Source organism: Agelaius tricolor, unplaced genomic scaffold (genome assembly GCF_023055355.1).
Source record: "Agelaius tricolor isolate 1412-34295 unplaced genomic scaffold, bAgeTri1.0.p SCAF_1, whole genome shotgun sequence".
Classification (NCBI taxonomy): Eukaryota; Metazoa; Chordata; class Aves; order Passeriformes; family Icteridae; genus Agelaius; species Agelaius tricolor.
Window position 1 is genome coordinate 95,175,568 of NW_027269261.1, and position 14,734 is coordinate 95,190,301.

At 35.6% G+C, this 14,734-nt stretch overlaps 1 protein-coding gene across 6 annotated transcripts in view; it reads right to left on the minus strand.

Moving 5' to 3' along the window:
• The window catches only part of MYO6 (myosin VI), a 103,628-nt gene that overhangs the window by 17,074 nt on the left and 71,820 nt on the right, over window positions 1-14,734 (minus strand). For 4 of the 6 annotated variants that reach the window (XM_071444480.1, XM_071444498.1, XM_071444490.1 and 1 more), the window contains exons 19-28: window positions 12,639-12,677; window positions 10,875-10,968; window positions 9,392-9,522; window positions 9,202-9,279; window positions 8,157-8,286; window positions 7,292-7,382; window positions 5,923-6,073; window positions 4,391-4,599; window positions 3,932-4,010; window positions 1,997-2,157 (exon numbers count right to left, since the gene is read on the minus strand). In XM_071444480.1, the coding sequence (XP_071300581.1) occupies window positions 1,997-2,157; window positions 3,932-4,010; window positions 4,391-4,599; window positions 5,923-6,073; window positions 7,292-7,382; window positions 8,157-8,286; window positions 9,202-9,279; window positions 9,392-9,522; window positions 10,875-10,968; window positions 12,639-12,677 (1,163 nt within the window). Of the gene's footprint in view, window positions 1-1,996; window positions 2,158-3,931; window positions 4,011-4,390; window positions 4,600-5,922; window positions 6,074-7,291; window positions 7,383-8,156; window positions 8,287-9,201; window positions 9,280-9,391; window positions 9,523-10,874; window positions 10,969-12,638; window positions 12,678-14,734 lie in introns of those variants that run through there. The other 2 variants (XR_011681848.1, XR_011681847.1) reach the window with 1 other exon arrangement.

The window sequence follows — 14,734 nt, forward strand, 5'->3', positions numbered from 1 at the left end:
TTGTGTTTACCTTCAAAGTATTGCATCAAAATATGGACAGGGAAAGTGGTGAGGCACTGGAACAGCCTTCCCAGGGAAGCTGTGGCTGCCCCATCCCTGAAGGTGCTCAAGACCAGCTTGGATGGGCCTCTGAGCTACCTAGTCTAATGGAAAGTGTCCCTGACCATGGCAGGGGGCTGGAAAGAGATGATCTTCAAGGTCCCCTTCCAAACCAAGCCATTCTGATTCTGTGAATGGAGCATGTCAGTCTCAATCAGAGACAATATGATAGCAACTACAGAACTAAGGGAAAAAACACAACTTTTTCAGTGGAACTGTCTCAAAGTCAGTATTGACCATGACAAAAAATTACCCACCTATCTCAAGCAGGCATACAGTTATTAAAAAAAAGTATACATCTATATGAAATTTGGGTGGCAACAGAAACACATCTAGGAGTTGCATTTCATGGCAACACAAGGGATTTTCTTGTACTCATTTCAACAACAACAAGCTGAGTAGTCATATTAATGAAGTCACCAATTATGTGACCATATTCACAGGTCCCTTTATGCAACTTGCCCAATAAGTACCATTTGTACTGGAACTTCTAAGTTGCTTCTAAGACATCACCTTTTACACATGAAGAGTTCTTGCTGTGCAGACAAGGCAGTGTGGTTCTGTGTATCAAAAGTTAAGCTCTTCTTATCGCACATCAAAAATTGACACAAAACAAGACTTAACATTTGAACTCACCTATGTTAGGTATTTTTATTCCACTTGAAAAAACTTACCAGTCAGGGCCCAGAAATTACTTTTATTTCTGCAGTCAAAGAGAGCTTCTTGTTTAAAAAAAAAAAATCCCATACAAATTCACTGTAAAAATGGAACCATCAAGTCCTAGCAAAGATGTATTTTATTATTACTTACCACTGAAGAAATTCTATTCCCTACTTAAAATGAGTCATAAAAATCAGAATTCTAAGTTTGCAATCCTTGTTAGAACTCAAAAAAAGAGAGAGACCTGCAGTCATGTCCACAAGCACCTACAAAATTACTGATTGTAGCAAGATGCAAAATGAAGAAAGTCTAATCAAAAGCAATCTAACAAATTTCAAAATTTAATTTGAAAAACATTCTAATACACTGACTTAAAAGCTCCATTTAATGAACACAAAGTTCCATTAATCAAACAGAATCACAGAATTTCTAGGTTGGAAGAGACCTTCAAGATCATTGAGTCCAACCCATGTTCTAACACCTCAGCTAGATCATGGCACCAAGTGCCACATCCAGTCTTTTTTTAAACACATCAAGGGATGGTGACTCCACCACCTCCCTGGGTAGATGATTCCAGTATTTGACCACTCTTTCTGTGAAAAACTTCCTCCTTAATTCTAGCCTGTATCTCCCTTGGTGCAGTTTGAGACTGTGTCCTCTTGTTCTGTCTGTTGTTGCCTGGAGAAAGAGACCGACCCCCAGCTCACCACAGTCACCCTTCAGGAAGTTGAAGAGAGTGATAAGGTCACCTCTGAGTCTCCTTTTCTCCAGGCTGAACAACCCCAGCTCCCTCAGTCGTTCTTCATACGGCTTGTGTTCCAAACCACTCAGCAGCCTCCTTGCTCTCCTTTGGACACGCTCAAGCATTTCAACGTCCCTCCTAAACTGAGGGGCCAGAACTGGGCACAGCACTCAAGGTGTGGCCTCACCAGTGCTGAGTACAGAGGAATAATTACCTCCGTGCTCCTGCTGGCCACACTATTCTTGATACTAGCCAGGATGCCATTGGCCTTCTTGGCCACCTGGGCACACTGCTGGCTCATGTTCAGCCGACTGTCAACCAGCACGCCCAGGTCCCTTTCCTCCTGAGCACTGTCCAGCCACATCGTCCCCAGCCTATAACGTTGCAGGGGGTTATTGTGGCCAAAGTGCAGGACTTGGCATAGCCTTCTGAAAGGGACCAGGATAGGGAGAAAAAAAACCACAGAGAGGAAAACATAACTCCTTAACTCCATACCTGCGCAAACCTAAGTCGAGCTGAGCTTCATCACTGATGAGTTCTGCCTCGCTCTGGGCAATCCTCATTGCAAGCTCATGGTCACGACGCTCCTGTTCAAGCACTGCCTGGTGCTGCGTTTCCTCCTCTCGTTCTCTAGCTAGCTGAGCCTCAATTTCAGCCTGTTGGAGAATAAGACACCTTTAGCCTTACCCAATAAAAACCAAAATGCTACATAAGGAGTATTTGAAAAAAACGTTATGTTGTATATTAGCTTTTGAAAACACGTACAGTTTACAGAAATGAAAAATTAACAGCATTAGTATTTAGTTTGACCCAAGAAAAATGAAACAGCTACAAACTGAATCTTGGTTTTCATATAGTTTATCAAATACATCAATTATATTAACTTTTTTAATAAAGTGCCATGTAATTATTATTTTTTAATATATGAATTATTTTGCTTCTTATTATAAAAATTAAAAATTATTATAAAAATTAATGTTCAGAAGTTTTCAGAATCATTAAAACTCAAATGAAACAGAGGCTATGGCTGCTCCTCCATAGCACTAACACAATACTTCCTTGATATTCTGCTCTTGGCATCACAGGACTTTGTAATAGGCACTAATTTGGATATAGGTCTGTATTTCATTTTGAAAAGGGATTAAGACAGACACTGGAATTCTCTGTGGAATTGATCTAACTTTGAATTTAAGTAAATGGTAAAACTTTCAACTTAGTGCAGTGCAGGAGCAATTCAAATATACTGCCTCTGCAGAGCCAAACAACAGCAGCAGTTTACCATCATTATTTCACAAAAAGCCTTGCACACACAGTAAATAAAACAGGACCATCCAATTCATACCTTCAAAAGGCATATACATCAAGTTTTAGCAGTGCCCAAAAATTAACAAAGGAAACAAAGCTGCTTCCCACCCATCATTGTGAAGTTGCACCACTAAAACACTAAAAACTGTACCATTACACCACTTATGTGTGTGTAATGGTACAGTAAGTAAGTGACTTTACCTTATGAATCTCATTTAAGATTAGCTGATAAAACCAACCACCAGGAGGAAAGATAATGAGAAAGGAACTGTATGTGGGAGAATGAAACACCTTACAGGGTTATGTATCCACTTGGATCCAAACACAGCATTTTAAAGTAAAAGTGTAAATTACATTCTGCATTGCAGGTATCCACAGCTCAGAAACCAAGAAACATTGTTAAAGACAATCACTATAGATGTTCTTTTTTCATAAGACTGCTATCCCAGGTCACCCAAGCAATCTCCAACAAAAAAGGAAAAGAGGGATATAGGATCCAAACACACCTCAAAAGGAGAGCTCATTATGAAATCAGTAAAAATTGCCATAAATCAAGGGGAAAGGTGAAGGAGTAGGGTTTGAGCTGCATGTATTTAGTGTACATGAATGTAGCCAAAGGAGCTACCAAGGACACTCCTGCATCCTCTCATTATTACCAGTACTCTCAAAATGTTTGCAGTTAAGCAAGTAAACAACACAATCAAAGTCGAGATGTGACTATCGTAAAAGAATGCCAAACTTGCCTGACATGGACCACCCACGAAACCTTCAAAGGCTAAACTAGGATTCTCCAACATTGCATATTTTTAAAATAACTTTTAAAACCTTTTAAAAACAGATGCACCTCCACTCAGAATACTTGAAGTTGCATAGGAACTAGAAATAAGTGATCTGTCTTGGCATATCCTAAACATGACACTTGCCTCATATTTACTAATAACGTAACATTGATGAATGACTCTGAGAAATGCATTTATAGAAAGAAGCCATTAGACTTGGTGGAGAACATAAGCTACAAAAAAGATTTATAAATAAGTAAATGAATACAAGAAAACAAACACACAACCCCAAAACCATCACAGTAACAAGAAATCCCCCAAAGCCACACACAGCTAAAGCATTAACCTGAATACGCTTTTCTTCTTCTTCTCTCTTTTTTCTCTCTTCCTCTTCCTGTTTTCTCTTTGCCTCAATTTCAGATTTCCTATTACATAAGAGGAGAAGAAAATGAAAAAGTGTTATTATGACGCAAGTGAACAAGAAATAGTAAGAAATACAAATTCTCTTTCATAAAACTGATTGGTAGTCCAGAAATCAGTACAGTTCTGATGACAGGATACTATAAGTAAATTATGAAATTTTTCAAGTTGATCTGTATTTCCAGCTGCATCATATAATTTCTTCCATATGCTCTTCTGTCACTTGCCTTACAAATCACTGGGAAAGGAAATGTTTCAACACTGCACAGAAATACAATCCAAATTATTCTCTAAGTGAAAGTGTATCAAAAACAACTTCATTTAAAAGTCTTTCCTGTTTTCTTCTCATTCTATAACCAGGAACTTATTCAAATTCAAGACTCACAGGCGTCTTTCCTCTTCTTCCTTCCTTCGTTTTTGGTCTTCCTCTTCACGTCTCTTTCTTTCCTTTTCCATTTCCTCCTGGATGCGGCGTAGCCTCTCTGCTTCCTCCTCTTGCTGCTTCTTCTTTTGCAGTGCACTCAAAAGCTGCTCTGAGCTTTTAACTAAAGCATCATATTCTTTCTGTATCTGTTCTCTAGTCATTATAGTGGTCTGCAAAAATAAGGGGGCAATTCTTTTTTATTTGTGCTTCACTTTTGAAAGCATATATTAAAAAATATTAAGTGAAATGAGATCACTGAGCACTATACTTAAATCATTTATACACCTCAGGGTTGGGAAGCTTGAGTCCATTCTTCCCTTTCTTTCTAAAATCATGAGGACCCATTCCTCTCCCCTCTCCTATAAAACCATACAAAGTCATCTCCATTTCATCACTGAAATTAACTTACCTTCATATTTTAAATCTTGCCATTTTAAGCAAAGGAAATTAATTCTTAACATGCTAGGATGGAAATTAAGGCCTTCCCTGTGTATTTTGCATTGTGCTCTTATCTTCTTTAGTGGTTATTTACAGCTCTGCTTTTATGTCTTAGCATAAAATAGTTTTTCTTAATATTTGTGCTAGCACTCAGAAAAAATACTGCACTGTGTTGTGACTAACTTTTTCTAAAAAGTTATTAGTAACAAATTACAGGTTGTAATTGCTTCAAAAATAGCCTTTGCTAGACACATTTTCAAACCTTATTGACAAGTACAATTTAATTTCATTTTGCAATTCACATCTTATTAATAAAACTGCAATATGGGGGTTTGCTGACCTTTTCTGATAGTTTATCATGATAGAGAAGCCTAAGTTGACAGGTTAACTCTACCATCTTTTCAACAGTGATTTTAAATAGAGAAGTCTTAATACGGTACACTAAGAAAGCTATAATATTGCATGAAAACATGAATTCAAGAAACCAAAATTTTTCTAATATTAATAAATGCCAGTGCTTTCATTTTGTCTTTGTGCTTCTGTGATAAGAAAGAGAGGACTACAGACCTGAAGCATAATCAGCAACCTGAATTCTCTTTACTACTAATTCTGAAAAACCACATAACTGGAAATGTCTTTATTTCATAATAAATGTCTTTATTCTGTAATAAATGCCTTGCTTCAGCCCTTATGAAGTTAAATTATTGGTAATGGTAACTGGTATTCCGATAATGGTAATAATGGTAATTGGTATTCCAATAATGAAAGCAACAAACAACTTATTGACAGCCCTTGTCTCATAATATCAACATGTATTTTTTCTTTAAAATCTTCAGTGCCAATTTTAACACACAGATACCAAAGCACCTATTTTCAGGATTCACTTCAGTTATATTTACAGATAGTTTTAAACAGGAATTACTGAATGACTGAAAATTAAGACCACTATATTAAAGTATATTTTCTACTAAGAAATGCATTGGCCTTCTCCTTTAGATGGAGCTTTTAAAAGATTCCAGTAGCAAGATACTATTTCTCTCATTATTATCACATACCTTAATTTTGGTCATTGATGCATCAATAGAAGCCTCCAACTCCTTGACCTGCTTGCTTGTCTCTGCTTTTCCCTCCTTCAGAGCACTTACTACTTCATTAAATTTATCAAGTCTCTTCTTCAGTGTACGTACTTTTATCAGGCCATCAATGCTGTGAAGGTAAGACAGCTTATTTGCTTATTTGAAATGATCTTGGAAGGTGATATTTTTAAAACTCCACAAGTCACTCATGCATAAAAGGTGGACAGGGAGAGAAGTTATGCCTTCTGACAAAACTCTCCCTCTTCTTTGAAATTCAAACATTATCACATCAAGTAACTAAGCAATGAAGCCTTTTCCAAGCACTAACTAAAATTACTTAGCAAACGGTGCCTCAAAATGGAAAAATGCATTTTTATTTTGGGTTGGCTTTTCGTTTTTCTCACAATAATAAACGGATACTAATGATTATTAATATCCACTAGAGGATTTTAACTGGAAGGGATAAAGGCTGAGATAAAGGCTAATTATTCAAAGAGCAGTATCAGAATTAATCAGATAAAACTCAACTACACAGCATTACACCCCAGAATGAACACTGTCATTACACCCCAAAGGACTGAGAAAACAAGGCTTGGGAAGAGTTCAGGAAAACTCAGGAGTTTTTTTAAGAACCACTATTGAAGGCCCTACACAGAAGTTACAACTCTGCAGACAATCTTCCTAAACAGATATCACTGTACTGGGATTTGCAAATCAACACACAAAAGTAGAAACTAAATCAAATCATTAAAGATGAGCACCAATTAGCTCAAAAAAAAAAAAGTCAGAAATACCACGATTCAAATGAAACATAATTCTCAAAGGATGTAAAAGAATTTATGAGAAGCCCACAACTAGAACAGAGTTGCATCTCTGTCAAAGAACAGAGGCGTCAGCAGAGCCTAATTATTGAAGTAGTTTTTCCATCAGTATTCCCTGCAATCAGATAAGGGAATTAATTTCAAGAGGACATAAGAGAGTTATTATTTCTAAGATAAAAATGAAAGGGAGCCTATAAAGGAAGGAAGGTGTGAACTGGTAAAGGACAACAATTAACGAGCTTAAATTAAATTAGACAGACTCAGTAAAAAATTTTTAAAAACAAGGTTGCCACTGAAGGATTTTATGAACAAAGAGCTAAAGAAACATCTTTAGGAAAGGTTCAGATTTAGTCTATTCATCCTTGGAAAAGAGTGAAGGAACACAGAACCTCTCAGTCTCCTTCAATTGTACTTAGCATCACTCTATGATTTCAGATAGATTTAGTTAACAAAGTAAACCTCCCCTTACAGTCCCAAGAAAATATTATTTAAAACATACTTTCTTCAACGAAAGAGTATCTTCTTACCGTGGTTTGTGCTTTCTCTTGCAAAGCCACATACGAATAGTCTTTTGTATTTTAATGCAGGCACTGGCTCGATATTTTATCTTATTTTTCACTGTAAACACACAGAAGATAGAATCTTAATGTTTTATACAGTTTAACACAACTTCTATCTTCCTTACACATTTGATGTCACAAATGTGATGAAGACTATGTGTGCTTGAGGCTTTTTCTATATTGGAACCACAACATTTAAGAAACATTTAAGAAATTCTGCTATTGTGAATAGCAGAATTCACAATCTTGGGCCAGGCACAGAGGCTCCCACCCAAACCCAACAGGAACAATGAAATGTGGGCACACTCATACACCCCTCCAGATTCACAGACATCAGTAACTTTTGTTAGAAGTCAGAGCAAACCCAAGATTTTAGTGTTACAATCTCTGATGTTTGAAATCTCTTAAGAATTCATAAATTCTATTTGCTTCACTATAAACAGCAACAAATAATAACCAATCAGTGACAGACTGTGCTGGCCCCAATGCACAGCCATGTGTGCACTGGCATAAGGCCTTTATGCTTTTCTTCCCCATTCTAATACAGTTTTCACCTTCCATGTTATCAGATTGCTGACATTCTGCATCAGACCCTTCCCCATCTCCCAGATACCTTTTCTGAAGCACACCACAAGTGCCAATCTCTATTGCACACCACCTTATTCCTACTCTGCAGAGTAACTTCAAGAAAAATCCCACCAACCTTGAAATCAGTTACTCAGAGTTCAGTATGTATCTGCTATACATGTCCTTGGCCACATTTCAAGGTGTTAACAATTGCTTTGCTGTATTTTTAACCAACATTTGAGTTAATAAAACATAAAACACGTACATTTAATCACCGAGAGAGAACACCACTGAACTTTTTTCCAACGACTGCAGATAAGCCAGCGATTCACTCGTTTAACCAGCTCTGCTAAGTGATCTGGATCAGACTTCATTATCTGATCGAACTCTGCAAACTAAATGACAATTAAAACAAGTTTTACATATTAGGAGGACAGAGAGTGTTAGATATTATTGTTTGAGATCATGCTGAATTAAAATTTTTAACATAAACTGTATGTCATTATATCAGCTTTCAATTAAAGTCAGCAGATAATTTTATTACACTTTGTTGTTTTATGATAACAGAAATTACAAGTGTGGATTTTTTATATGTTTGCTGTATGGATGTCCAACACTTGGCATTTTGAATAATATAACCATTTACTAAACACCAAAAATACTTATTGTCAAAATTTTTAAAAATCAATTGTTTTTATACTTCCTGGAAATGAACTCTGGCCCTTCACAACTTCAAGGCACATCTAATTATATATCTGTGGAAAAAAATAAAAGCTGAAAGCACTTCTCAATTTTTAACCTTTGTATAAGTTTCCCATTGAAGGCAATGTTTTCTGAAAATCCTGCACTTCAGCTTTTCAGTAAATATAAGACAGGAAGAACATTTTTCTGGGATTACAATAATTTTCCTTTGTCATCACAATAGCTCTCAACTTCATCTCCTTACTCTGAATAGAAGCAGCAATGCTCAGAATCACAGAAGGAGATTTCAGTTAGAAACAGATTTTACTAGAAAATATTTCTTCTTGGCTCTGACTTCATCTTTTTAAAAGTCAACATAATTCTTGGAATACAAACATTGCATTAGAAATACTGTAGGATCAGCAACAAGACTATAAACCCAATTGTATCCATACAAATTTTGTGGGTTATTCAAAGAAAATGAACAAAATTACTTGTACAAATCCTGGGCAACCTTATTTAGGTTGGCCACGCTTTTATCAATGTCTTAAACAATGTCACTTTCAAATGTCCTTTCAAATGGAAATAATTTTAAGATTCATAATCATGAACTCCAAGAAATAGATTACCTTGCCGGGTCTAAAAAACACCTTGGTTAGCCCAAATTTGTAATCATTTTCATTCAGTCCCAGGGCTTTAAATAGGGCCTGAAACACAGAAAACAGAAAGGATTAAATTCTGCTTTCTTCAAAGAAACATGAAAACCAACATCACAATATATTTTCTCTTGTGGATGATACAGAAGAATTATTTTCTTACTTTGCAAAAAAGCCTAGGGTCCAGTCGAGCCAATTTTTCAGGCAAGTATTTCTTGTACATATTGTATAGTTCGTGAAATGAAGCTCGTGACGGGAAACCACCTTGCATCAAATCCAAAACTGACACCATCCCTAAATTCACAGACACATACACAAAACCTGGGATCAGTAACATGCAAATTAAGCAGTGAATTTTATGATAAACAGTAAGTAGGTTTATGACATAAGACTCAAAGACATTGTTCAGAGACTAAACCACAAAGTTCAGCTGGGATTTGTTCAAGCCTGTAGCATTTTTTGATTATGTGATCAGTCACAAAACGTTAATACTGAACACATGAGAAAAGCCCATAAGGTTTTCTCCCTATTTGAGAGGTAAGTAACACTCAATCATCCCCATGATTTTTCTTCTAATATTTCTTCCAAAACCTCTTTTTCTTTTTCAGCAGATTTGACATTTTCATTTTTAAAGGGAAGACAAAAAGACCCAAATCTACACCCCAAACCACCAAATAATGCCCAACCAGGCATTTATTTTAATCATGTGAATGGTATTTGTGAGATGTGGTGCAGATACAACCTCAAATACATGTGCAGGACAGTGCTAGAACATTTAGTGTACTTGAAGTACAAAGTATCAGCAGCTAAGATGTAACATCAATGTCCTGAATAATGTTACAACATTTTGGCTGCAACTAGGATATCAGTAAATCCTAGACATTGTCAGTAAGATTCAAATTACTTCAGCAGCACAGGCTATACCAGTTTTTACCCACTATTTTACATATCCTTATCCACGGAGGCTGCAGGTAAGTTTTTAAGTTAGACCTTAACTTGTGGTTCCTGTCATAAAACTTAATGTTTTGCATACTTGCTTTCAATAGAAATTTAATTTGTTTATACTGTCTTTGTTTTTCAAAAAGTTCAGTGCATGAGCAAATAAAGCTATACATTTGGAAAGCATCTAGCATTTCAAGAATAATGAAGATGCAGCATTTCATCCATGTTAGATGTTCAGCTCCAAATCAGATTAACAGTGAAGAAACTTTTGAGAAAGCAAGCTTTTGAGAAAGCAGTATAATTGAACTCAATCACAGTATCTATAAAATCAAAGAACGCTGGTGTGCTTCAATTACTAGATATCTCAGCTAACACTGACTGCCTCTAAAATCTACAGGAGTTTCTAACACTTCAACTGCCACAGAAATTTTAAATTTTATTGTTCCAGACTGAACTGGTGCCCTATTAATACTGTGGGCAACTCTTCTTTGCAAGAAGAGTCCTAATGCCAATTCAGAATTATTTCTAAAATGAATGCTGTCACTAAAAATCTAAATAGCTGTTTATAAGGCATAAATAACCTACCTTCTAGAAAACAGATCAAGCAAGGAAATACTGCTTTCATCCCACATATTTCAAACTTACAGTAATTTATAATCACCAAAGTAAAAATCAGAGGGAAAAATACCAGAGGCATACATTACCTGAACATTGAAGCTGAGAGAGGATCTGTCCTCCTTCAAAGTGGTGACTTGTCATCTTTAGATTAGGTTTGATACAGCGAATAAAGCTCGACCCCTATGACCAAAGCAAGAAGTTAGCAAAATACACAGATTTTTAAAACTCCTAAAATAACAGTTAAATAATTAAGACTTATGGATGGGGGGGAAAAAGATACAAAATAATAGTATTCTAAAAGAGAAATGCTGACATTATCATAGAATCATGGAATGTTAAGGGGCTGAAGTGGGCCTTAAAGATAATCAAGTCCCAACCCCACCCTTTTTCTCTCATATACCAGTTTTGCAGTGTAACCTTGGTCTTGATGTAACTGATCTCAATGCTAAAGCTATTAATTGGATCCTCAATTATGTTGAATTTTCACTCAACTATTCTCCTTAACATGTATATAATCTATGATTTATGACTCTAGATCCTACTACCCTCAATATCTTCCACAGTCACAACACTAAAATGCCCCAGAGTTCACATGAGCAAACCAGACTCCTGACATCAGAATCATGCCAGATGAACCTGACCTTCCTTAACTTCTACTTTTCACAACTTCCTTTGGCTCACAGCTGCAGTCTCCTTTCCCTGATGTTGTTCCAGTCTGCTCCTCTGTCATGACCATGTGCGCTACAGTTTTGATCACTGCTCTCTCTGATGATTTGACATTCATCAAGGATAACATTTTGCCAAGCACCACCCGATTATTCAGATTTTCCTTTAACAGGTGACTGCTAATGACAACTTTGCATATACAAAAACGAAATTGGGACTAAGAAAACATAGTATTAATCCCGGTTTGTGGCATATTCTCTCTTTTTCCATCTCTCAGCTGAGAATGAGACAGCACCTGCCAAGGGAACTCTACATTAACAATATCTCCCCAGTCATGGATTAGCTAAACTCAAGAGTACAGCAAGCCTGGCCACACACTTTTTTCCCTGGACCGTATTTCAGTTCCAGAATTTTCTGGGTACAACAGATCACCTTTCATACCAGCCTCATGACTACAGTAAAATTGTATATGCTGGCTATACTCCAAGCACCCCACTGCTTTGTTTCCCTTAATTTTCCACCCTTTTTCTTTTTTTGACAGAGCATAACCTAATATCTATAATTGGTTAGAACATGTGGTCAAGAGAAACAGCACTGTGTTCCTACAACTCCAAGTTCTAAAGTAAAATGGCATGTTGTACATGGAGAATTTCACAAACTATCTAATTACATCAGCCAAATTAACAAATATTCATTAGGGGACTCAGTTTCTTTGACCACCTGTGCATTTACAGCCTATCAAAAAAAGCAAAATGAAAAAAACATTTTTAATGACTTTATGGAACATTAAAACAATAATTAATAATAAATTATTTCTTAAATGGCTTACTTCTAAGAAACATTTCTAAATTTTCTGAAAATTAGTCATCAATGATAACCAATGCACAGAAAGTAAAAGAGACAAAACAGGAGATCACAGCACAGACAGATTTCACACTGCTTTTTCACTTTTTTTAACTTTCATTCTACAGCTTTATTGAAGGTGGTTCAAAATGAATGAATGAATGGTTTTCCTTTTTCCAGTAAATAAATAACCATTACATGCACAAGATGTTCCCAAAATGCCACATAGCTGCAAACTCTAAAGCAATTACTAATCACATTTATTGTAAGCCCTAATATTGAGATTATCTATTTTGCCTTACATCAGAAAACTGTGAACCTTCCTCTGTATATATACTTACAGTGCTGTGAAGCTTCTCAAGAAGCAAATTTAACTGAGTCTGTAAAAGAAAACAGGTATTTCAAGAGCCTTACCATGGCATGAACAGAAATATACACACCAAATTGAGGTACAGCATTACTGCATGCATTTTCATTGTTAGTGAGACAGAACTGATAAACCAAACATTCACCAATTTTAATAGACAAAATCATGCAAGTGTGCATGAATGGCCCTGAGGAAATTGCTTGTATTTAATTGTACAACAATACTGCATGGACTAGTCACTTATTACAACATAGTTATCACAAAAAACATGCATGTCCATTTGGGAAAATAAAAAATAATGACTATGTAACAAAATTATATAAAAAAATTAGACCAATCAGCAATCATTTTTAAAAAACAAACTGAAAATTTGTGAAATCCCAAATTTAATCTGTAGCAAGCATTATTTGTGTGTTACATAATTAACACAAAGTATATTCCCAGGCTTTCCTTTTGGGTTTTTTTTTTTTTGATGCTATGTCAACATTTACCTGCAATGATCTATTTCTATTTCCAAACTTCTAACTTTTTAATTCTCTATTGATGACAAAAAACTACAATTTTAAAATTACACTTGCTGAGGTTACATTTAAATATACTGTGATGAGAAAAGCCTGGAATACTACTATTATTTGGAGTCAAGTTTTCAGGATAACCAGAGGCTTAAACGTACCAGAGAAAACAATTTAGAGTTGGTATTGATAGTAGTTGGTAGGGACTTAAAATATTCCAAAACCACATCAGAAAAATAGCAATATTTTTACTTTAGAGGTTGGTCTGGGGTTTTTTTGTTTGTTTGTTTTTTGTTTTGTTTTTTTTTTTTTAACATAAATTACTGCTAGGCCAGCCCTTCTAGTTTATTAGCAAACTTTAAGTATATAGACTGCAGTAATACAAAATTCAGTATGTCCTAACGTATTCATTTTCAGCACTGGAAGCAAAATTCAAAGGATGTGAGTTTTGACTAAATTGTTTTTAGCCAGATCTTTCAATTACCTTGAATCCAAGAAACAAGATCTGTATGGGTAGTGTGCATCACCTACAGCTGCCAGTTGTCCCTCTGGTAGATAAAATTGGTTTGGGATTTTTTTAATTTAACATGGATGTGGTTAGAAAGAGTGCCACAAGAAGCATGACAAACACTAATAACCTCCTGCTCAGTTCTCACTTACACATACTGTTTATGTTTCAACTTGATCATAATAATTATGTTTTCTTAAGTCAGAAACACTTAAGCTTGCAAGAGACAGACTAATTTCCATCAACAGAATACATTTCTGCTTGAGGAAAAATACCCCTTCCTTATACTCTGTGATTTGACAAGAAATAAGCCAGTGACATTCTCAGGTGGACTTCTCCAACAAAATCTGTATATGAGCAAAACATATAGCTAAAATTACTACTCTTTGAATTGTCACAATTTAATTCATCATTAGCATAAGGTAAAATCATCTCAAATAATCTTGAAGAGATCCAATGATAAATTAATCATTATTTTCTCAACTGATTAATGAGAATTAATTTTAATTAGTTATAAGGAAGGGATGTGTGAAGGATTTCATAAAGAGAAGTCCCTGCAACATCATCTAATAATTGATATAATTAGAAGACGGTCTAATTTCAGTAGTTCAGAAGACTGACTTAGAAATTAATGCACAAAGAATTGTTATTCTTAAAGAGATGAAATATGTAGTAAGATAAAAGACCTTATTTTGATGTCATCTGAAGTGAAATATTCAAGGCTATTAGTGTTCATCAGCATCACATGCTGTGTCTGGGAAGGTAACACTAAATGAATTACTGGAAGTAACACATATATTCAAAATGCCATGAAACTTGAAAACATTGAAAGAATTATAGATTGATGGGCCAGATCCAAGAAGGACATTAGTTGTGTTGACATTATGTGGAGAGGGGAATACCAAAGTAACAAAAGGAAATCCAAAAAAGTTCGCCACAAAATTTCTGCTTCACTTTAAAAATGCCTCCCTTTTAATTCACCTCTCCTTGGGCAGTGGTATAATGCATAAGACCGCACGACCGAAGGTGGGGTGATAAATACAAGAGAAA